Source organism: Pelophylax lessonae (assembly GCF_965119305.1).
Source record: "Pelophylax lessonae genome assembly, chromosome: 3".
NCBI classification, from domain to species: domain Eukaryota; kingdom Metazoa; phylum Chordata; class Amphibia; order Anura; family Ranidae; genus Pelophylax; species Pelophylax lessonae.
The window spans coordinates 43164776-43186242 of NC_138770.1; the positions used below are offsets into that span (position 1 = coordinate 43164776).

At 45.5% G+C, this 21467-nt stretch overlaps 2 protein-coding genes and 1 pseudogene across 3 annotated transcripts in view; 1 reads left to right on the forward strand and 2 right to left on the reverse strand.

Annotated features, from left to right (window-relative positions):
• LOC309550048 (uncharacterized protein) overlaps positions 1 to 18214 on the reverse strand; it is a gene marked incomplete at both ends in the record, with an annotated part of 53364 nt that extends 35150 nt beyond the window's left edge. Inside the window, 2 exons of the mRNA XM_082250515.1 lie at positions 17320 to 17644; positions 17969 to 18214. Coding sequence (XP_082106641.1) covers positions 17320 to 17644; positions 17969 to 18214 — 571 coding nt within the window. The remainder of the gene's footprint in view (positions 1 to 17319; positions 17645 to 17968) is intronic.
• Positions 1 to 21467, forward strand: part of LOC309550683 (uncharacterized protein) — a 3164715-nt gene that overhangs the window by 2453099 nt on the left and 690149 nt on the right. The gene's annotated exons all lie outside the window — the stretch shown is intronic.
• Positions 1 to 21467, reverse strand: part of LOC309550793 — a 1525103-nt pseudogene that overhangs the window by 741546 nt on the left and 762090 nt on the right. The window lies entirely within an intron of this gene.

Consider the following 21467-nt stretch of genomic DNA (forward strand, 5'->3'; position numbering starts at 1 on the left):
CCCTATGGGAGAAGAATGATCCGGTAGTTTCCAACCTGTCCAACTTCTTGAAGCTCTTTCGTAACGGCTCGTTCGCCGGCTCGGGCCTCTTCAGCGGCTAGTGCTCTTTTACGTCTCGCCAAGAATCCTGTTCAGTGGGACAATATGCTCTCCAGTTCCGTATCCTCTCAGCTGAATTGAGCTGGAACAATGAGGCCCTGGTCGTTACCTTTTTGCATGGCCTCTCTGACCGAGTGAAGGACGAATTAGCGGGAAGAACCATCCCCGTCGGTCTGGACGATGTCATCTCCTTATGCAACCAGATCGATATTCGTTTTCAGGAGAGGTCCATAGAAAAAAGACGCCAACACTCACTAGGTCTTAGCCAGTCTGAGCTCCCCTCACTTCATCCCGTGGAGCATCATCTGCCTGTTGAAGAACCTATGCAGCTGGGCCGGACTAGACTTACCCCCAAAGAATGTGCTAGACGCAGAACTTTGGGCTTATGCCTCTATTGTGGAGGCAAGGGCCACTTTCGTGACTCCTGCTCGCTTCGCTCGGGAAACGCTCGGGTGATACATGTAGAAGGTGGAATATTGGACCCAGAAACAGCACCTTCCCGTATTATTCTTCCGGTGCCCCTTCATGTAAGCACTTCTCCCCAGTCGACCCTTGCATATCTGGATTCCGGGGCTGCCGGCAACTTTATGGATTGGAGAACTGCTTGTTCTATAAAGCTCACCCTTTCACCCCTCTCTACGCCATTGGTAGTCTCGGCAATTGATGGCACTGTTCTCCCAGGGGGCCCTATTCACTTCCAGACACTACCCATCTGGATGTCGGTAGGGATTCTTCACCATCCTACAGAAGGCCTCTAACCCCATTGTGTTGGGCCTTCCTTGGCTACGGCTCCACTCTCCCCTTGTGGACTGGGTCTCTGGGCGGATCCTGGCTTGGGGCCCCTCATGTTTCTCGTCATGTCTTTCCAAGGTGACCCCAAAGGAGAGACTTTCCGTTGCTACCACATCGGTATCTTCTGACCTTCCTGCTGCATACAGCGATTACCAGTATGTGTTCTGTAAGAAATCAGCTGAGGTGCTTCCTCCCCACAGGTCTTTTGACTGTGCCATTGACCTTGTTCCCGGGCAACTCTGCCCAGGGGTCGTACCTACCCATTGTCCATCCCAGAGACCCAGGCCATGTCTGAGTATGTCGCAGAGAATCTTGAGAAAGGTTTCATCCGGAAATCCTCATCGCCTGCAGGAGCAGGGTTCTTTTTTGTCGCCAAGAAGGATGGCACCTTGAGACCCTGCATTGATCATCGAGGCTTAAACGCTGTTACTATTAAGAACCGATACCCCTTACCCTTAATATCTGAACTATTCGATAGGTTGAAGGGTGCCTCCATTTTCACCAAGTTGGATCTCAGAGGGGCGTACAACCTCATTCGAATTCGAGAAGGTGATGAATGGAAGACTGCGTTTAACACTCGAGACGGTCACTACGAATACCTGGTGATGCCTTTTGGGCTGTGTAATGCCCCAGGTGTGTTTCAAAACTTTGTCAATGAAATCTTCAAGGACCTGTTGTACCAGTTTGTTTTCATCTATCTGGATGACATTCTTATCTTTTCGGAAAATCTGCGTGTCCACAGAAACCGCACTGTACTCCAGCGCTTTAGAGAGAATAATCTCTATGCCAAGCTGGAAAAATGTTCCTTTGAATGTTCTGAGGTCCTATTTCTAGGATGCTTTGTCTCAAGTTTGGGTCTTCGTATGGATCCTGGGAAGGTCTTAGCCATTACCATCTGGCCCCTTCCTGCTAGCCTTAAGGCCACACAGCGCTTTCTTGGCTTCACAAATTATTATAGGCAGTTCATAAGGAATTACTCTTCCATTGCCGCACCTATTATCGCTTTGACCAAGAAGGGTGCTAATGCCAAAGTCTGGCCCCTCGAAGCTGTCGCTGCGTTTCACGATCTGAAACAGGCCTTTGTCTCTGAACCTCTCTTGAGAAGACCCAATCCTGGGGATGCATTCTTTATTGAAGTGGACGCTTCTTCAGTGGGGGTGGGAGCTGTGCTTCTTCAACTCTTTGAGAAGAAACGTCAACCATGTGCGTTCTTTTCCAAAAAAATTTCTCAGGCAGAGAGAAATTATGCCATTGGTGACCGGGAACTTCTCGCGATCAAATTGGCGCTGGAAGAGTGGCGTCATCTTTTGAAAGGTTCTCCTCACCCCATAACGATCTATACTGATCACAAGAATTTACAGTCCCTACAGAATGCTAAACGTTTAAATCCCAGACAGGCCAGGTGGAGTCTTTTCTTTTCCCGTTTTAATTTCACGATTACGTACAAACCTGGTTCCTGCAACGGTCGGGCTGATGCACTTTCTAGGTCCTTTGACACTTTGGACGAAGAGTCTACTCCTGAACCTGAGCCGATCGTCCCCACTTCATGCATTATTGCCCATTCTACCACCCTGGACTCAAAGATTCCTCTTGGTAAGACCTTTGTCCCCACTGAGCTAAGAACTAAGATTCTTCGTTGGGGGCATGATTCCAAGGTGGCGGGCCAAGCAGGGTTTCTCCGGTTCTTCTTGCTCATCAGCTGTCACTACTGGTGGCCTAATCTCCGCTCGGAGGTCAAAGACTATGTCAAGGCTTGTCATGTCTGTGCTCAGTCTAAATCCTCCACACAAGCTCCTGCTGGTCTCCTCATGCCCTTGCCCATTCCTAAGGAACCCTGGGCTCATATTGCCATGGATTTTATCACCGATCTCCCACTGTCGGACGGTAATACGGTCATTTGGGTGATAGTCGATCGGTTTTCCATGATGGCTCATTTTGCTCCCCTTCCTGGTCTTCCTTCTGCTCCATCCTTGGATCCCATTTTTATTCGAGAAGTTTTCCGCCTCCATGGGGTTCCTTCTCACATTGTTTCCGACAGGGGCGTTCAATTTACGTCTCGATTCTGGAGAGCCTTTTGCAAATCCCTCAATATTGCCTTGGATTTCTTCCTCTTCTTACCATCCTCAATCCAATGGGCAGACGGAGAGGGTTAATCAGGAGTTAGAGATTTTTCTTCGCACCTTAGTCTCCGCTCATCATGACGATTGGTCCTCTCTAATTCCGTGGGCGGAATTTTCCCATAACAATCATGTAAATACCAGTTTGCAGAAAACACCCTTTTTCGCAGTTTATGGAAGACATCCTCAACTTCTGCTTCCCATGGCCTGTTCTCCGGATATCCCAGCATTGGCTTCAGCTCAGGAGTCCTTCAATCCTATCTGGAGCTACGTTCATGATTCCCTCCGGGCTGCTGCCGACAAAATCAAAGGCTTTGCTGACCGCCGCAGACGTAAACCGCCTTCTCTTCAGCCAGGGGACAAAGTTTGGCTCTCCACCAGGAACATCAAGCTTCGAGTGCCTTCCCTGAAGTTTGCTCCAAGATTCATTGGTCCATATACTATAATTTCTAAGCTGAATCCGGTTTGTTTCAAACTTCAGATCCCCAAAAGCCTCAGAATTGCTAACTCCTTCCATGTTTCCCTTCTGAAGCCTTTAGTCCTCAATGAGTTCTCTTGTCCTTTCCCTACCATGGCACCGGTCTCTGAGGATAATCAGGAATACGAGGTCAGTCAATTTCTGGATTCCCGACTCTGTAGAGGCGTTCTTCAGTACCTTGTTCATTGGAAAGGCTTTGGTCCTGAGGAGAGGTCTTGGGTTCCTGCATCTGAGGTCTTTGCACCTCGTCTGTTAAAAAAGTTTCATCTGAAGTGTCCTTCTAAACCCGGGCCCAGGCGGGGTAGGGGGAGGCCTCGTAAGAGGGGGGGGGGGGTACTGTCATGGACTTGCAATAGTGTTTTGCAGGTTACCTGTTCCTTCATGTCTGTATTAGTGGTCAGACTTCACTTCTGGTTTCTTTTTATCATCTCTCCTTCCTGTTCCTGCCCCACCCCAGGTCATAACAGGAAGTCTATATTAACCAGTGCACTGCAGGTCTGCTTTGCTGTTCAACAGTGTTTGTTTCTTGTTTCCTGTCTGCCGTGTGCTTCATCTACCTTTCTGTGTACCGACTTTGGCTTGTCTGACTATTCCCGTTTGCCTGTTACCCTGACCTTTGGCCTGTCCCTTGGTTACACTCGTCTGCCTGTTATCCTGACCTCGGCTTACCCATCACCATTCCGTGTGTCCTGAGTGGCTGCTTCCCTTCTCTCCCTACGGAGCGTGACCCGGGGGACCCCAGGGGCCGCGACCTGGGCCCAGCTGCAGCCAAGTCCATCCTCACCCCTAGAGGCTCTGGTGAACACCTGCTGGGTCTTAGACTCCGCGTCCTTGGGAATCTTGGATTCACATTCCAGTCCATCCACAGCAGTCTGCTATCGGGTTCACTACCTTGCGCTGCCCCCTGCCTCCAACAGGGTGCAGTTGTCACCTGGCCACAGGTGACCTGACACTGCTGGAGAAATCCCTCCTCCCATCTAACAGCTAATTCACATACACATATACATATCCCCCCCTCCCCTCTAGCAGCTAATTCACATACACATATACATCCAGGGCTTTTTTCAGCAGGGACGTGGGGGAACGCAGTTCCAGCACTGAATGTATGTAATTGCAAGGGGTGCTGGGGTGTGCTGCAGGGTCTTTTGATGCTGGCTACTGGGGAGATCTATTGTTTGTGTGGGGGGGGGGGGGGTCTATCATTGCTGGTTGGGGATCTGTTGTTGCTGGGAGGGGTCATATGTTGCTGCTAGGGATCTACTGTTGAGGGAGAGGTCTATTGATACTTGCTGCTGGGAGATCTGTTGTTGCTGTTGGGGGGGTCTAATGTTGCTGGGTGTGGTATTTTGTTGTGGGTGGTCCATTGTTGCTGTGTTGGGGATCTTCTGTTGTGTGGGGGATCAATTGTTGCTGGGGTGGGATCTTTTGTTGCTGGGGTGGAGTTCATTGTTGTTTGGGGGGGCTATTGTTGTGTGGGGGATCTATTGTTGTTGGGGAGGGTCTATTGTTGCTGGTTGCAGGAGATCTATTTTACTGCTTTTCTTGTTATCACCACAAAATTATACATGGTTCTGTATTCTCAAAAAGGGGCCGTACTGGAAGGTGGGTAGAGGGTGGAACAAAGGGATGGTGCTCAGAGGTAGGTGGGGTGGAGACAAGGGGTGACACAGAAGGGGGGCGTTCCTGCACCTATTCCCTGAGAAAAAAAGCCCTGTATACATCCCATAATAGGTTGATCCCAAGGCAGACAAACAATAGAACAATGGGATACAGGCACTTAACAATAACAAACCCCACCTCAAACTATCTAGCAATAGTCTATGAGATAAACTCCTACAGACGTGATCTGTCACCCACTGAATGACTAATCTGTGTACCGGCCTGCTGCTTGTACCATGTGATTGCTGTGACCAATCACAGCAGACCACATGACAGCTGTAAACAATAAATGGTTTCCTTTCATGCCATTCATTGTATAAAATTGTGTTGCTAGCTGTGATTAGTCACAGTGATCACAGGGTACAGACAGGGCCAATCACAGCCCATTTGTACAATGTGATTAGCTGTGGCCAATCACAACAATACAGTGTCTACACACTGTAATTCAGTAAAAAATATTTGCTGATAGCCGTAACATTCACTGGCATGTACAAAAAAAATCTGACAATATTGAAAACAAAAAATATTTTTTACTTTTTGCTAGAAAACACATCCAAAAAAATTGTAAATCACAATCAAATTTCTTCATAATTTTAGGCCAATATTTATTCTGCTACATGTTTTTGGTAAAAAAAAAAACAAAAAAACCCAATAAACGTATATTGATTGGTTTGCGCAAAAGTTATTGCATCTACAAACTATGGGATATTTTTATGGAATTTTTTTACTAGTAATGCGACGTATAGCGGGACTGTGACATTGCGGCGGACAAATCAGAAACTAAGTGACACTTTTTTGGGGCCAGTGACACCAATACAGTGATCAGTGCTAAAATATTCACGGTCACTGTACTAATGACACTGGCTGGGAAGGGGTTAACATCAGGGGCAATCAAAGGGTTAACTGTGTTCCAAGGGAGTGCTTGTACCTGGTGCTTGTACCTGGGAAGGCAGAGATCCGTGTTCCTGCTTTGTAGAAACGCAGGACCATTACCTTCCCTTCTCACAGAACAGCAATCTGCCTTGCTTACATAGACAGACCGCCGTTCTGTCTGTGCCTTGAACGATCGGCCCACTAATTGCCTCCCGCTGTGTCCAATCACAGTAGGAGCAGGTAGCCAGCATCTCGCGTGTGTGCCCCAGAACCAGAAGTGCAGAAAAAAGTATGGGTACAGGATTCTGTGCAGAGCGACCCGCTGGACTCACTGATTGGCTCCCGCTGTGTCCAATCACAGCAGGAGCAGGTTACTGGCAGCACACGTGCGCACCCCCAGACCAAGGAGTGCAGAAAGACGTACAGGTACGTGATTCTGTGCAGAGCGGCCCGCCAGACCCGCTAATTGGCTCCCTCTGTGTCCAATCACATGGGGAGCAGGTGAGCCCCAGACCAAGAGGTGCGGAAAGACGTATGGGTACGTGATTCTGCGCAGAGTGACCCACTGATTAGCTCCTGCTATGTCCAATCACAGCAGCAGCAGGTTACCGGCAGCATGCATGCGCGTCCCAGACCAAGAAGTGTAGAAAAACATATGGGTACATGATTCTGTACATGGCGGCCTGCCGGACCCACTGATTGGCTCCCACTGTGTCCAAACACATTGGGATCAGGTTACCGGCAGCACGCGTGCGCGCCCCAGACTAAGTAGTGCAGAAAGACGTACAGGTACGTGATTCTGCGCAGAGCGGCCCGCTGGACCCGCTGTGTGGAGTCACATTGGGATCAGGTTACCGGGAGCACACGTGCGCGCCCTAGACCAAGGAGTGCAGGAAGACATGCAGGTATGTGATTCTGGGCAGAGCAGCTGTCCTGCCGCAGTAAATGTACGCGGGGTGGATGCTTAGCGGGGTAACGAATGAATCAATAGCAAAATAAATCCTTCCGTTGTCTCTACAGACTTAAGAAAACCCGTAGCGGTGCATTTTACGTCCCGGAAACATCAGGTACATAAATTAAGGGACATGGTCACCCAAGAACAAGTCCGGGAACCTATGATAGGGGAAGACCGTGATTGTCAGGATATTGGAAAAGTATGCTTGGCACCGTACAACCGGTAGGTCTTTATTATCTTTGTTTTCCTTCTTTCTTTGTACATAGCTTCTATTCTAACGATTTACGGATCTGTCTCTTCCTCTCTAATTTTCCTGCCTCTAATCACTGCGGCTGCCCTGGCAACTCCTATTCTCTAACCCTTTGTCCTTCAAGCTATTCATTTTGGTCCCCCCCCCATGATTTTCTTTTGTGCAGCCTTTTTGCGTCCTCTTCCCCTCCTACTCTATTTCCTTTTTCTCTCTCCTATTCTCCTTCCCCCACCCCCTCTCTGCCTCCCCCCCTCCTCCCCTGTGTTCCTTTTTTGTCATGTGATTCCTTTCCCTTAACTCTTTATTTCCCACGTTTTCCGATCTACCCTACTTTTTCTGGTTTTTTTCTCTTATTTTGTTTTACCTTATTTTATTTTTTATCCTTTTATAATCTTCCTATTCCTTTTTTTTTTTCATTTTAGATTTTTCCTTTATTTCGCTATTTTTTTCCTCAAATTTTCACCATTTTTATGTTTTCTTAATTACAGTATCTTGCTTGTTCCTAATTTCTGTTTCCTTTTTTTATTCCTTTTACTTTTTTTTTTTAATGTTTTAAATTTTTGTCATATATGTGATTCCTTTCCCTTAACACTTTATTTTCCAACATTTTCCGATCTATCCCATTTTTTCCTTTTTCTGGTTTTCTAATTCATTTTTTTTCTCTTATTTTATTTTACTTTATTCTACTTTTTATCCTTTACCCTTTATAATCTTCCTATTCCTTGATTTTTTTTTTTTTTTTCATTTTAGATTTTTCCTTTATTTCTCTAGTTTTTTCCTCAAATTTTAACCATTTTTATGTTTTCTTAATTACAGTATCTCACTTTTTCCTGAATTCTGTTTCCATTTTTATTCCTTTTACTTTTTTTTTTTTTTATATGTGTTCCTTTTTTGTCATAGATGTGATTCCTTTCCCTTAACGCTTTATTTCCCCCAGTTTTCCAATCTATCCTATTTTCCCACGTTTTCCAATCTATCCTATTTTTTCCTTTTTCTGGTTTTCTAATTCATTTTTTTCTCTTATTTTACTTTATTTTACTTTTTATTCTTTACCTTTTTTATATTCTTCCTATTCCTTTTTTTTCCTTTTTTTTTCTTTTATTTCTCTATTTTTTCCTCAAATTTTCACCATTTTTATGTTTTCTTAATTATAGTATCTCCCTTGTTCCTATTTTCTGATTCCATTTTTATTCCTTTTACTTTTTTTAAATTTTACTTTTTTTTATTTTAATTTTTCTTCCTATTTTCCTAACTATTTCGAGACTGGGTTCACACTTAAAGAGTAACTCCACTTTCGTAGGGGGAAAAAAAAAAATCAGGCATCTAGATGTGGTGAAGATGACTTGCTGAAGTTCAAACCAAGCATCAGAAGGGGGATTTAAAGGGTAATTCCACTTTCATGGGGGCAAAAAAATCAGAAATTGCTTGGTAACACAAATTGTTAATCGGCCAATCACATGAGAGCAATGCATTTAGGCATCTAGATGTGGTGAAGACAATTTGCTGAAGTTCAAACCGAGCATCAGAAGGGTGATTTAAAGGGTAATTCCACTTTCATGGGGGCAAAAAAATCAGAAAATAAAGAAAAAAACAATATAGCGTATACAATTACGGCACAAATCATAGGAAAAGTCGTTCAATTGCTTGGTAACACAAATTACTAATCAGCCAATCACATGAGTGCAATGCATATAGGCATCTAGATGTGGTGAAGACAACTTGCTGAAGTTCAAACCTAGCATCAGAAGGGGGATTTAAAGGGCAACTCCACTTTCTTAGGGAAAAAAATCAGCCATAAAGAAAAAACAATATAGCGTATACAATTGTGACACAAATCATATTATGATTGAATGTTATTAAAAATGACCTTTCCTTTTCAATCTGCAGCTGTTGTAATTTTCTGAAAATGCAATACAATATGGCCGCCTGGAGCTGTTCTGTACACAGAATGTATACTGACCACACCCCCAGAAACATAATTTCCTGCTTGTGTGATTGGCTCTCTGATTTTCCCAGAAGTCTGCACTAAGATACAAGTCAGATTTCTGGCATCCCCTGCAACAGAAATGTCATTTTTGGTGAGATACTCCCAATAGGAACACGTCTAAAGGGATGCAGGCCCAGCAGATTTCCTCATTAGTGCTCTGCAGCTGCCACAGCTGAGAGATAATTATGAAACCACTCCTATTAGACCCACTCAGCACAGAGGAACAAACAATGATTTCTTCAGAATAACAAAAGGTAAGAATCTGCAACAAAGTTTGTTAAAATCCTTGTAATGTACAGAGATCAGCCAGAGGGGAATGTTTTTTTCTCAACAAAAGTGGAGTTACGCTTTAAATCGGATGTGGCTCACAGTAGGGGTCCAAATTTTTGCCTGAATTTGGACATAAAACTGAGCCAAAAACGCACAGGACCGCTGTGCAATCTGCTCCGCAGCCGCCCCGGAGATGTGTGCACCGCCCCAATAGACAGCCAGGCACACTCTTCTGATATGCAAATTGGATACGGGGAAACCCACATAAGTGTGGACCCGGCCTCATTTTGGGTATTTTCACACTGATCAAGTTTTTTTCAGTTAACCCCTTGCCCACCGGACACTTTCACCCCCTTCCTGCTCAGGCCAATTCTTAGCTTTCAGCGCTGTCGCACTTTGAATGACGATTGCACGGTCGTGCAACGCTGTACCCAAACTCAATTGTTGTCATTTTCTTTAGACAAATAGAGCTTTCTTTTGGAGGCATTTAAACATCACTGTTTTTTTATTTATTGCTCTACTTAAAAAAAAAAAGGCAGCAAATGTTGAAAAAAAAATGTTTTTTCTTCGTTTCTGTTATTACATTTTGTAAATAAGTGATTTTTCTCCTTCACTGATGGGCACTGATGGGAAGCCACTAATATGCAGCACTGATGGGCAGCCTTTATGGGCACTGATAGGTGGCAATGGTGGGTGGTACTGATATGCAGCATTAATAGGCGGCACTGATGGGCAGCCCTTGTGGGCACTGATAGGCAGCACTGATATGCAGCACTGGAAGGTGGCACTGATTAGCAGCCTTTAAGGGCACTGATAGGCGGCAATGATGGGCACTGAAAGGTGGCACTGATTAGCAGCCTTTAAGGGCACTGATAGGTGGCACTGATGGGCAGTCATTATGGGCACTGATAGGTGGCAATGGTGGGCAGCAGTGGCGGCCTGTGCATAGGGGGCGCCAGGGCGCCGCCCCCCCCCCCCCCCTAAAAAAAAGGGAAAAAAAATTACAAAAAGAACAATAACGTTTAAAAAAAAAAAAACGCGTTCGCCGGCCTATGTGTTGGCTAGGGGGGGGGGGTGGGGCTTACGACCCAGAAGAGGCGCCGATTGGCTGCCTTCTGGGGGCATAACCTGGGCGCAGGTCATAGCGCTAGGACACCCCCACTTTCGTGATATCCTGGCTGTGATTGGTCCAGTCTCCAGCCTGGACCAATCATCATCCAGGACATCCCGCTGACGTCGCAATGGGGGCGGTGCCGGTGCGTGCATCAGTCATTCACCGTCACCGCCCGGTCACCTTCCCGCCGCCGCAGAGTCTCGAGGAAAGGAGAAGCCGGCGCCACTCACCTTCCCGCCGGTTCCCGCCGCCCGCCGCAGAAGAGGAGAGGCCGAGAGGGAGACGCCGCTCACCTTCCCGCCGCCGCAGAAGAGGACGAAGTATCGAGGAGAAAAGCCGCCGCCGGGAGCCGAGCCGCCGCCAGGTAAGTACATTGGATTGAAGGGAGCACGCACGCTGGTCTCTGCATTAATTGGGGGACAATGCTGTGGCACTCTGCAATCATTGGGGTACAATGCTGTGGGCACTCTGCAATCATTGGGGTACAATGCTGTGGGCACTCTGCAATCATTGGGGTACAATGCTGTAGCACTCTGCAATCATTGGGGGACAATGCTGGGGCACTCTGCAATCATTGGGGGACAATGCTGTGGGCACTCTGCAATCATTGGGGGACAATGCTGTGGGCACTCTGCAATCATTGGGGACAATGCTGTGGCACTCTGCAATCATTGGGGGACAATGCTGTGGCACTCTGCAATCATTGGGGGACAATGCTGTGGCACTCTGCAATCATTGGGGTACAATGCTGTGGGCACTCTGCAATCATTGGGGTACAATGCTGTAGCACTCTGCAATCATTGGGGGACAATGCTGTGGCACTCTGCAATCATTGGGGGACAATGCTGTGGGCACTCTGCAATCATTGGGGACAATGCTGTGGGCACTCTGCAATCATTGGGGGACAATGCTGTGGGCACTCTGCAATCATTGGGGACAATGCTGTGGCACTCTGCAATCATTGGGGGACAATGCTGTGGCACTCTGCAATCATTGGGGGACAATGCTGTGGCACTCTGCAATCATTGGGGACAATGCTGTGGCGCTCTGCAGTGATTGGGGACAATGCTGGGGCGCTCTGCAGTGATTGGGGACAATGCTGGGGCGCTCTGCATTGAAAGGGGCTCTCACGCTGAACTCTGCATTGATGGGGGCACGGAACAGTGTTCATTGCATTGAAGGGGGCACAGCACAGTTGCATTGAAGGGGGCACGCACGCTGAACTCTGCATTGTGGGGGCACAGCACAGTGTTTATTGCATTGAAGGGGGCACAGCACAGTGTTTATTGCATTGAAGGGGGCATAGCACAGTGTTCATTGCATTGAAGGGGGCACAGCACAGTGTTCATTGCATTGAAGGGGGCACGCACGCTGATCTCTGCATTAAAGGGGGCACGCACGCTGGTCTCTGCATTGAAAGGGGGCATGTACGCTGGTCACTGCATTGAAAGGGGGCATGTACGCTGGTCTCTGCATTGAAAGGGGGCATATACCATCTCCTGTACCATGACCTGCGACATGCCTATACCATATATGTGCCATGCCTATACCATATCTGTGCCATGCCAATACCATCTCCTGTACCATCACCTATGCCATGCCTATACCATCACCTGTGCCATGCCTGTACCATGACTTCAAAGTAACGCAATTTTTTACTGCGTTTTTGACGCGAAGCAATACCTATTACATTTTTCTCTTTGCGCCCCCCCAAAAAAAATTTTGAGCACCAGCCGCCACTGGTGGGCAATACTGATATGCAGCACCGATAGTCACTGATGGGCAGTCTTTATGGGCACTGACAGGCGGCTCTGATATGCAGCACTGATAGGTGGCACTGATTAGCAGCCTTTAAGGGCACTGATAGGCGGCAATGATGGGCACTAATTGGTAGCACTGATGCACAACATTTATGGGCACTGATGGGCAGCCTTTATGGTCATTGATAGGTGGCAATGGTGGGCAATACTGATATGCAGCACCAATGGGCACTAAAAGGCAGCTCTGATATGCAGCACTGATAGATGGCACTGATTAGCAGCCTTTAAGGGCACTGATAGGCGGCAATGATGGGCACTGATAGGTGGCACTGATGGGCGGCCTTTATGGGCACTGATAGGCAGCCTTTATGGGCACTGATAGGTGGCAATGGTGAGCAGTACTGATATGCAGGACGTTCTGGGCTTTGAGTGGGGATATCTAAATGATGGGTGCAGCTGCAGGCATTATTCAAATATATATTTTTTTTCCGCCGGTGACTCCCTTCACCATAAGAACAATCATAGCGGCTGTTAAGCCACTTGATCGTTCTTACAGGCGGTGGGAGGGGACATTCCCCCCCCCTCCCACCGCCCTCCGGCGAGCCTGAGAAGGAATCCGTTGGCAGTGGAAGTACACCAGATGGTCCCCGGCAGTCTCTATGACTCTTGGAAGCCCAGGCACGACGTGATGACGTCACGCCCAGCCTGGCAGTTTTCAATACTGCCAAAATCTCGGCTCTATAGCCGAGATATTTTTATTTTTTATTTTAGGCTTTCTAGCCTGTAGGATAAATCTGAGTCTTATTGACCCCAGATCTCCCCATAAAGAGGACCTGTCTTTCACTATTCCTATTACAAGGGATGTTTACATTCCTTGTAAAAGGATCAAAAGTGATAAAAAAAAAGGATTAAGGGAAAGTATAAAAATAAAATAGACAATAAAAAAAAAATGTTTTTTAAAGTGCCCATGACCCCGGGTGCTCGCACACAGAAGCGAACGCAAGCTTATGTCACGGCCACATATCTAAACGGCGTTCAATCCATAAATATGAGTTATCACCGCGAACGGTAGAGCGAGAGCAACAATTATAGTCCAAGACCTGTAACTTTAAACTGGTAATCTGTAAAAATTTGTAAAATGTAGCCTATGGAGATTGTTAAGTACCAAAGTTTGGTGTCATTCCACGAGTGTGCACAATTTTAAAGCATGACATGTTAGGTTTCTATTTACTCAGTGTAACATCATCCTTCACATTATACAAAAAAATTGGGCTAACTTTAGTGTTTTGTTATTTTAATTCATAAAACTTTTTTTTCCAAAAAAATCTTGTTTAAAAAAAAAAAAAAAAAAACATCACAAATACCGTGTGACATTGACCACAATTTGATTCTCTAGGGTCCCTGCTAAAAAAAAAAAAAAATCCATAATGTTTGGGGGTTTTGAATAATTTTCTAGCAAATAAATTATGATTTTTACATGTAGGAGCGGAGTGAGTATAGAAGTGGTTACAAGCACTTTGAATGCCAATCAATGCGTCTGTCACTCAATAAAAAGCTTACCTTACAGTCCTGTTCACATGTTGTGTTTGCTTTGCTTCAAAAATGACACCTCATGTTGCTTTCTTGATGCTTCAAAGCGTCTCCAAAGCCTCCATCGAAGCCTACTGTTTCTTTTGCGGGGCAGTTATTTTGTGTTCGCTTCGATTTGTTTTAGGGGTATTGCACGTATGAGATATCCCTGGATGCACTGGGCAACCAGCAAGCGAACCAGAAAGATGTTACCAGCAGTCACTTCCAGGTCATGTGTATATATTCTGTAAGTGACTGGGTCAGACGCTACGTCTGGTGAGCAGGGTCCAGAATGGAACAGAAGAACTAACAGACAGCACATGTGGTATAAAACATGGGAACGCTATAGCGGAAGGCGAGTGGGGAACGAAGAGAGGGGACTGAGCAGCAGAGGATCAGAAAAGATGCAGGACCAGAGCAGGAGAAACTAGATGTCACACATGGTGAGCAGCGTGGGAGCAATATAGCAGGAGGTGAGCAGGGACTAGAGAGGAGGATCAGCCAACCAGAGGATCAGCAGCGCCGGGGGGGTACTACTGAGTGAGGGGGATCAGCAGAGCTGGGGGTTACTACTGAGTGGGGGGGATCAGCAGAGCTGGGGGTACTACTGAGTGGAGGATCAGCGAAGCTGGGGGTACTACTGACTGGTGCCTCAGCAAGCTGGGGGGGGGGTACTTCTAACCAAGGGTACTAATGAGCTGGGGGATCTGCCCAGTGTCTCTTTAAAACAAATAGAATATTAACACAAAGAGGACATTTGCAAAGCTTCATTAAAGCTTCAAAAAAGCATTTCCGAAGCATCACAGAAGCAAAAAACACATTAAAAAAAGCATATTTATATTTTCTTATTTTAATTTCATATATATTTATTTATTTATTCTTTGTATTTTTCTTATCATTGGTCCCTCTGCTCCTGGTTTGCTCCCCTTTATGCTAATGTATTTGTATATGTGATCTGTATATTTTTATATTGTATAGTACGGCCCTTCAGCTGTTTCGGAACTACACATCCCATGAGGCATTGTAAAACTCTGACATTCACAGACATGACTAGGCATGATGGCAATTGTAGTTCCTGAACAACTAGAGGGCCATAGTTTGACGGCCCCTGGTATAGATAAAGCTACGTGTACATTTATGGATTGATTATTTATGAGACTATATTTATTTGCTACATGTACATTTATGGATTGATTATTTATGAGACTTTATTTATTGTAAGGTGTATATATATTCGACAAGTCTGCCACACATTCGGATCCTGAAGAAGCCCAAACTGTGGGCAAAATGCGTCGATCCATCGTACTTTAGGATGTGCCTTGCTACGTGATACACCTGTTATATACTGTACTTCTATTTGTCAATTTTACTATCTTGTTTTCAATAAAATTTACATATATATAGTTTTTTTTTTATTTGTTTTTCTTTTGCTGTTTTGGGCACATTAAAATCCCCATTTTCCTCACCTGCAGAGTTTTCCCTGTCAGACCTGATTTACTTTTAAATACACTCATATGAAAAAAGCCTGTTGAAGCGGTAGGTGCTTTAATGTGTGAAAGTCGAAGCAAGTGTAAATGAGCCCTTAGTGGTGCAAAAAGAATGGCAATTCCACCTCCGCATGCTGGTCTTCATGGGTGGGTAATGAACATCTATGGTTTAAAAGATCTGCTGTACCACCGTTGTATAAATCTCTGTTGGAAGGGTTGGATATGCCATTGAGCCCATTTGACCATAGGGACTGTACACTGTAGCAGTCAGTGTGCCGATAAGGGAGACTGTGTTGCGGAAAAGTGCCCCCAAGTAGAGGTACAAGGGGCAGATAAAATAGGTGCCAAAGAGGACTTTTTATGGCCGACATTGTGCCAGGCAAGGAAGCATAGGAACACAGGCACTGCACAGGACGAGAGGCAGCTAAATGGCAAACAAGATTCAGATACCATATGTTGAAGCAAGTAGTAGGCAGGATCATACTCAATGCAAGACGCATAATCCAGTGAAAAACACCCCGGCGGTAAAACATTTTCCACACTCAAAACAGAAATATAGTTACTTGTCTGTGTAATGTAGCACTGCCCCCTAGGGAGCTGCTGAGATTGGATTCCCCTGGGTTACCCATAGCAACAATTTGTAAAATCTTATCACTTTGTACTTGGCCCAGTCAATGAACAGTCCAGGGGATTTGTTGTTTTTTTTTTGTATTTTATTTGGAACTTGGATGGGAGATGGGATGAGTGGGATACTCCAACTTGACAACTATGCACAAATCTTGAGGACTTCTATCTGTATTGAGTGCGGCAAGGCCACTGCCTCACCCTGTCACTGAAGTGAAGTATTGAAGAGTGAACTATTCTTTAGGTTACTCTTCAGGGTCTAACTTGGCACCCCCTTTCTCACATGCGGTGTGTGCTAGCTTCTGTCCACTGACCTCACTGGAGTGATCACCTTTCTGGGAAGACCCCTGGCAAGCTCCCGGGTACTCACGGACACTGTTTTTCCTCAGTGAGCTCTGCCTTCAACTACACTGTCAGTATCCTGGACCTCCTGGCTCAGCACCACACCCTGGCTCACCAGGCTGACTGCCTGTGACCACCTTCCTTGCTGACAGGAGGAGAGACAGCCGTCACCCTCCTCCTGGGACCTAACCCACCCAAAGACGCCCTGCCACACGTGCCCCTGGCTTTTATGTCCAATCCCAGGATGCACTGCGGTTGTGCCCTCCCACTGGGACTGTCAAAAAAGCCTGTGTGTCACTGGCTGGGATTCCTCCACTGTCCAACAGGCTCCCCTATTAGATACAGTGGGGACACTCCCTCAGACCAAGTGAATCACACCTGGACACATGCAACAGGCATAACTAACAATCAGACTGTCCTGATGAGCAGGCAGAGCCAAAAACTAGGCTTTTACCTGGCACCTATCTAGGAGGGTGCTACAGTTAGATCTCTGATGTATAACAAAGTCTGATTTCCATGTATGGCATTTTCACATTTAGGACAGGAATACGGCTTTTGCCAGTGTGGAACCTCAGATGAGTGTGAAGATGGGACACCTATGGACAACATTTCCCTCACTCAGGGGTGGAATGTGGCTTCTAACATGTGTGAGCTTTTTGATGTTTGACCAGGTTTGATTTTCTTGAAAAACATTTCCTGCACTCAGAACAGGAATACGGCTTCTCCCCCGTGTGGGAACGCTGATGTGTGTAAAGATAGGAGGCCTGTGAAAAACATTTCCCACACTCAGAGCAGGAATAAGGCCTCTCTCCCGTGTGGGATCTTTGATGTCGAACAAGGACTGATTTCTGTGAAAAACATTTCCCACACTCAGGACAGAAATACGGCTTCTCCCCTGTGTGAATCCTCTGATGTGTGTAAAGACTCCACTTCTCTGAAAAACATTTCCCGCATTCGGAGCAACAATAAGGCTTCTCCCCCGTGTGAGATCTCTGATGTTTAACAAGGTTTGATTTCTCTGTATAACATTTCCCACACTCGGGACAGGAATATAACTTTTTCCCTTTGTGAAACTTCTGATGTCTGTAAAGATGGGACAATTGTGAATAACATTTCCCGCTATCAGGACTAAAATATGGCTTCTCCCCTGTGTGAATCCTCTGATGTCTGTGAAGATTGGACTTCACAGAAAAACTTTTACTGCATTCAGAACAGGAATACAGTTTTTCCCCCTCGTGAGACCTCTGATGTATGAAAAGATGGGATTTCTGTGAAAAATATTTCCCGCACTCAGAACAGAAAAATGGCTTCTCTCCTGTGTGAATCCTCTGGTGTCTGTAAAGTAAGGATTTCTCAGAAAAACCTTTCCCACACTCAGAGCAGGTATGAGAGTTTTCCCCTGTGTGACTCCTCTGGTGTCTGTAAAGTCTGCACTTCTCTGAAAAACATTTCCCACACTCAGAGCAGGAATACGTCTTCTCCCCTCTGCAAATCCTCTGATGCCTGCAAAAATTGGACTTCTCTGAAAAAAATTTCCCGCACTCAGAGCAGAAATAAGGCTTTTCCCCTGTGTGAGATCTTTGATGTAGAACAAGTCTTGATTTCCATGTAAAACATTTCCCGCACTCAGAACAGGAATGAAGCTTCCCACCCGTGTGAGATGTCTGATGTACAGTAAGACTTGATTCAGAGCTACAACATTCCCCACATTCAGGACAGGAAAATGTCTCATCCTCCTGAATTCCAGCACCATCCCTCACAGTTGGAGGTTGCTCAGAGACAGAAGGATTTGATGGTCTATCCACACTGTAAAGTCCTCCATCCATAACTGAGCTCATTGTCTTTTCTCCTGCACAATCTCTTGTGATGTCCTCATCTTCCATTTTACAACCTGGAGATAAAGTGAGATGAGCCTTTGAGGGCTCCTCGAGGGCGTGTCCTGGAAAAACATGATCAATAGATACAAGATGGTTAGTTCACGTACATCAAGATTCCCATACATCAAGATTCCATCTAGATCAGGTAGATTTGAGTGAGCAAATGTTCTCTGTGGATAACAAGGTGAGCTACAAAAAGCATACCATAATCCAGGAGAACAGAGAACAAAAAATTGTGTCGGATGATACAACACAACTATAAATTTAAAAAAAAATTATTGAAAATTTTTAAAATAACATGTCAAACATTAGAGGTTATGAACCTCAATCCAGACAACGGGGTTCAATATATCATAAAAGATTGTGCCTAAAGGGCTACAATACTACATCAACACGTAAATACTTGATTGGAAGAATATGTCTGATTAAAGGTCGACACGTTTCGTTGCAAGCTTCATCAGGACCACAGACAAATAGGAATATTCTTCTCCAACTGACATAGGACAAATTTGGCTTTGGGCGGACATAGGGAACAGTCAAAGGCTTAGGGCACAACACCAGATTCCTAATAATAGGTATAGTCTTGTGACTATGTTTATAGCAGATGGCTGTTTGAGGATAAATATAGATAAGGAAAGGGTTGAGCCGAAGATGTATATCAGGGAATGCAGAGAGAAAAATATATAGTATACCTAACTCAATGCAGGAAGAGCTCTAGTATGGCTGGTCACTTGTCCTCCAGAATACAAGGGGTGCCCATAAGCCATGCAGCAGTCTAACCCGCTTAAGCGCCCAAAGCCAAATTTGTCCTATGTCAGTTGGAGAAGAATATTCCTATTTGTCTGTGGTCCTGATGAAGCTTGCCGCAAAACGCGTCAACCTTTAATCAGACATATTCTCCCAATCAAGTATTTACATGTTGATGTAGTATTGTAGCCCTTTAGGTACAATCTTTTATGATGTATTGAATCCCGTTGTCTGGATTGAGGTTCATTACCTCTAATGTTTTGCATGTTATTTAAAAAAATGTTTTCTATAAAATGTTTTAAATTTAGAGTTGTATTTCATGTCTATCTTATGATGTGCCCTTAAAGTCCATATTTTTGTCTGGTTGATTTTTCATCAGACACAATTTTTCGATCTCTGTGGATTTTCCAACCAACTGCGACTTCCCCCAGAGGCGTAACTAGAACCTTCAGGGCACCGGTGCAAGAAACCATGAAGGGCCCCCGGTCTCCTGGCCAGGGCCCTTCCCTTCAAGCCTGGGGCTCTTCCCACTGATCCTGGGGCCCTTTACTCTCGTGGCAGGCCCTTTATTATGGTCCAGCAATGGGACCCTTTCACAAGTTCTGCAGTGGGCCCCCTTCCTGCCATCTTGGGGCCTCCCCACCACCGGTTGCAAGTATGACCTTTGCGATCCTGGAAGTCCACCCACTGGTGTCAGTAGTTTTTATTTTTTAGTATTTTAATTGTATTGTTTTTTATCATTTTATTTTATTGCAATGTCACTGACTATGACTCTGTCCATTCAGAAAAGGAAGGAGCTGGTAAATTGCATATTTACCGACCCCTTCCTGGTTCTCTATTGTGACACATCCTCTCCAGCAGCCAGCAGGAGAGGGGAGGGAGCACAGTGGGGGGGGGCAGCACAGTGGGGGGGGGAGGGGGGACCAGGGGAGCACACAGGGGCCCAGAGACAGCAGAACACTAGTAAACTGGATAGGAGGAGTGGGGGGGGGGCAACATACAGAGGAACCAATCTCCTCCATTTTCCTCCTGCAGCTACAGGAGGGAAAAGAAGGACAGTGATTTCTCTACATGCTGCCCCCTCTGCATAAATAGGGATGAGAATGTGAATGAGTATGGTGACCTCTAGCGGTAGGCTAGGGCCACTACAATTTGGTTACAGATGTGATTTGATATCGCTCTCTGTCCTCTCCTCCTGGATAGTGCTAGTTAGTTCAATCCCAGCTAGACCCTCCCAGTTTCTTTTATTTTCCCACAATTAGTGCATCTCTGCTCAGAGACAGGGCTTAGGAAATGTGTTGTCTTTTTACACTTCTAAGAACTGGAAAAACATTCTCTGTACTGCAATTAGCTGACCTAAAAGTGTGTTGGATTCAACTTCTGTGTCTTAATTAAAGAGTTAAGCTGCTGTGGATGGTGCCAAGTCAATAAGTGGCCTTATTCTCAGGAAAAACTTGGCCTGAGGAGGTGTTTAAATGCACAAAGCGGAAATTAGGAACGGAACAGTAGGGATTTTGGTACTCCTTAGACATTCACATGGGGGGGGGGGGGTCTGAGGGCCCCCATGTTTTAAAAGGGGGCTTCCAGGTTCTGATAAGCCTTGCCTACAGCCCACAGCCAGAGGCCAGGTTTGAGGGGAAGAGACCCTTGTCCCCATCAACACGGGGATAAGGTTCTGTGCCAGGGGTCACCCAGGCAAGCTACTCTCCTAAATTGAGGGCATGTAGCCTGGTATGGTTCAGGAGGGGGAGGGGGACCCATGATCTAACCCCCTCCACCTTTTTTCCTCTTCTACCAGGCTGCATGCTTGGATAAGGGGCCTGATATGCATTTTTAGGATGAAACCTCTTTTTGTTATGGGGTTCCCCATAAACATCTATACCAGATCCTAATCTAAGGTCATAAGGGTCTGGTATAGATGAAGGGAATCCCTGAACCTTTGTATACAAAAATAATGAAGTGGTCAGGAGCTGTCATTTACCGGCACAATAACCGCTTCAGCTCTGGAAGTTTTACCCCCCTTCATGACCAGGCCATTTTTTGTGATACGACACTGCGTTACTTTAACTACTTCTGGACCGAGCCCATTTCTGACACATGTTGTTTACAAGTTCAAATCTGTATTTTTAGCTAGAAAATGACTTAGAACCCCCGCTAGAAAATGACTTAGAACCCCCAAACATTTTATATATATATATATATATATATATATATATATATATATATATATACATATATATATATATACATATACATACATACATACATACATACATACATACATACACACACACACACACACACACACACACACACACACATACATACATACATATATATATATATATTTTTTAGCAAAAGACCCTGGAGGATAAAATGGCGGTCGTTGCAATCTTTTTTGTCACACGGTATTTGCGCAGCGGTCTTTCAAACGCCATTTTTTTGGGAAAAAATATATTCACTGCAT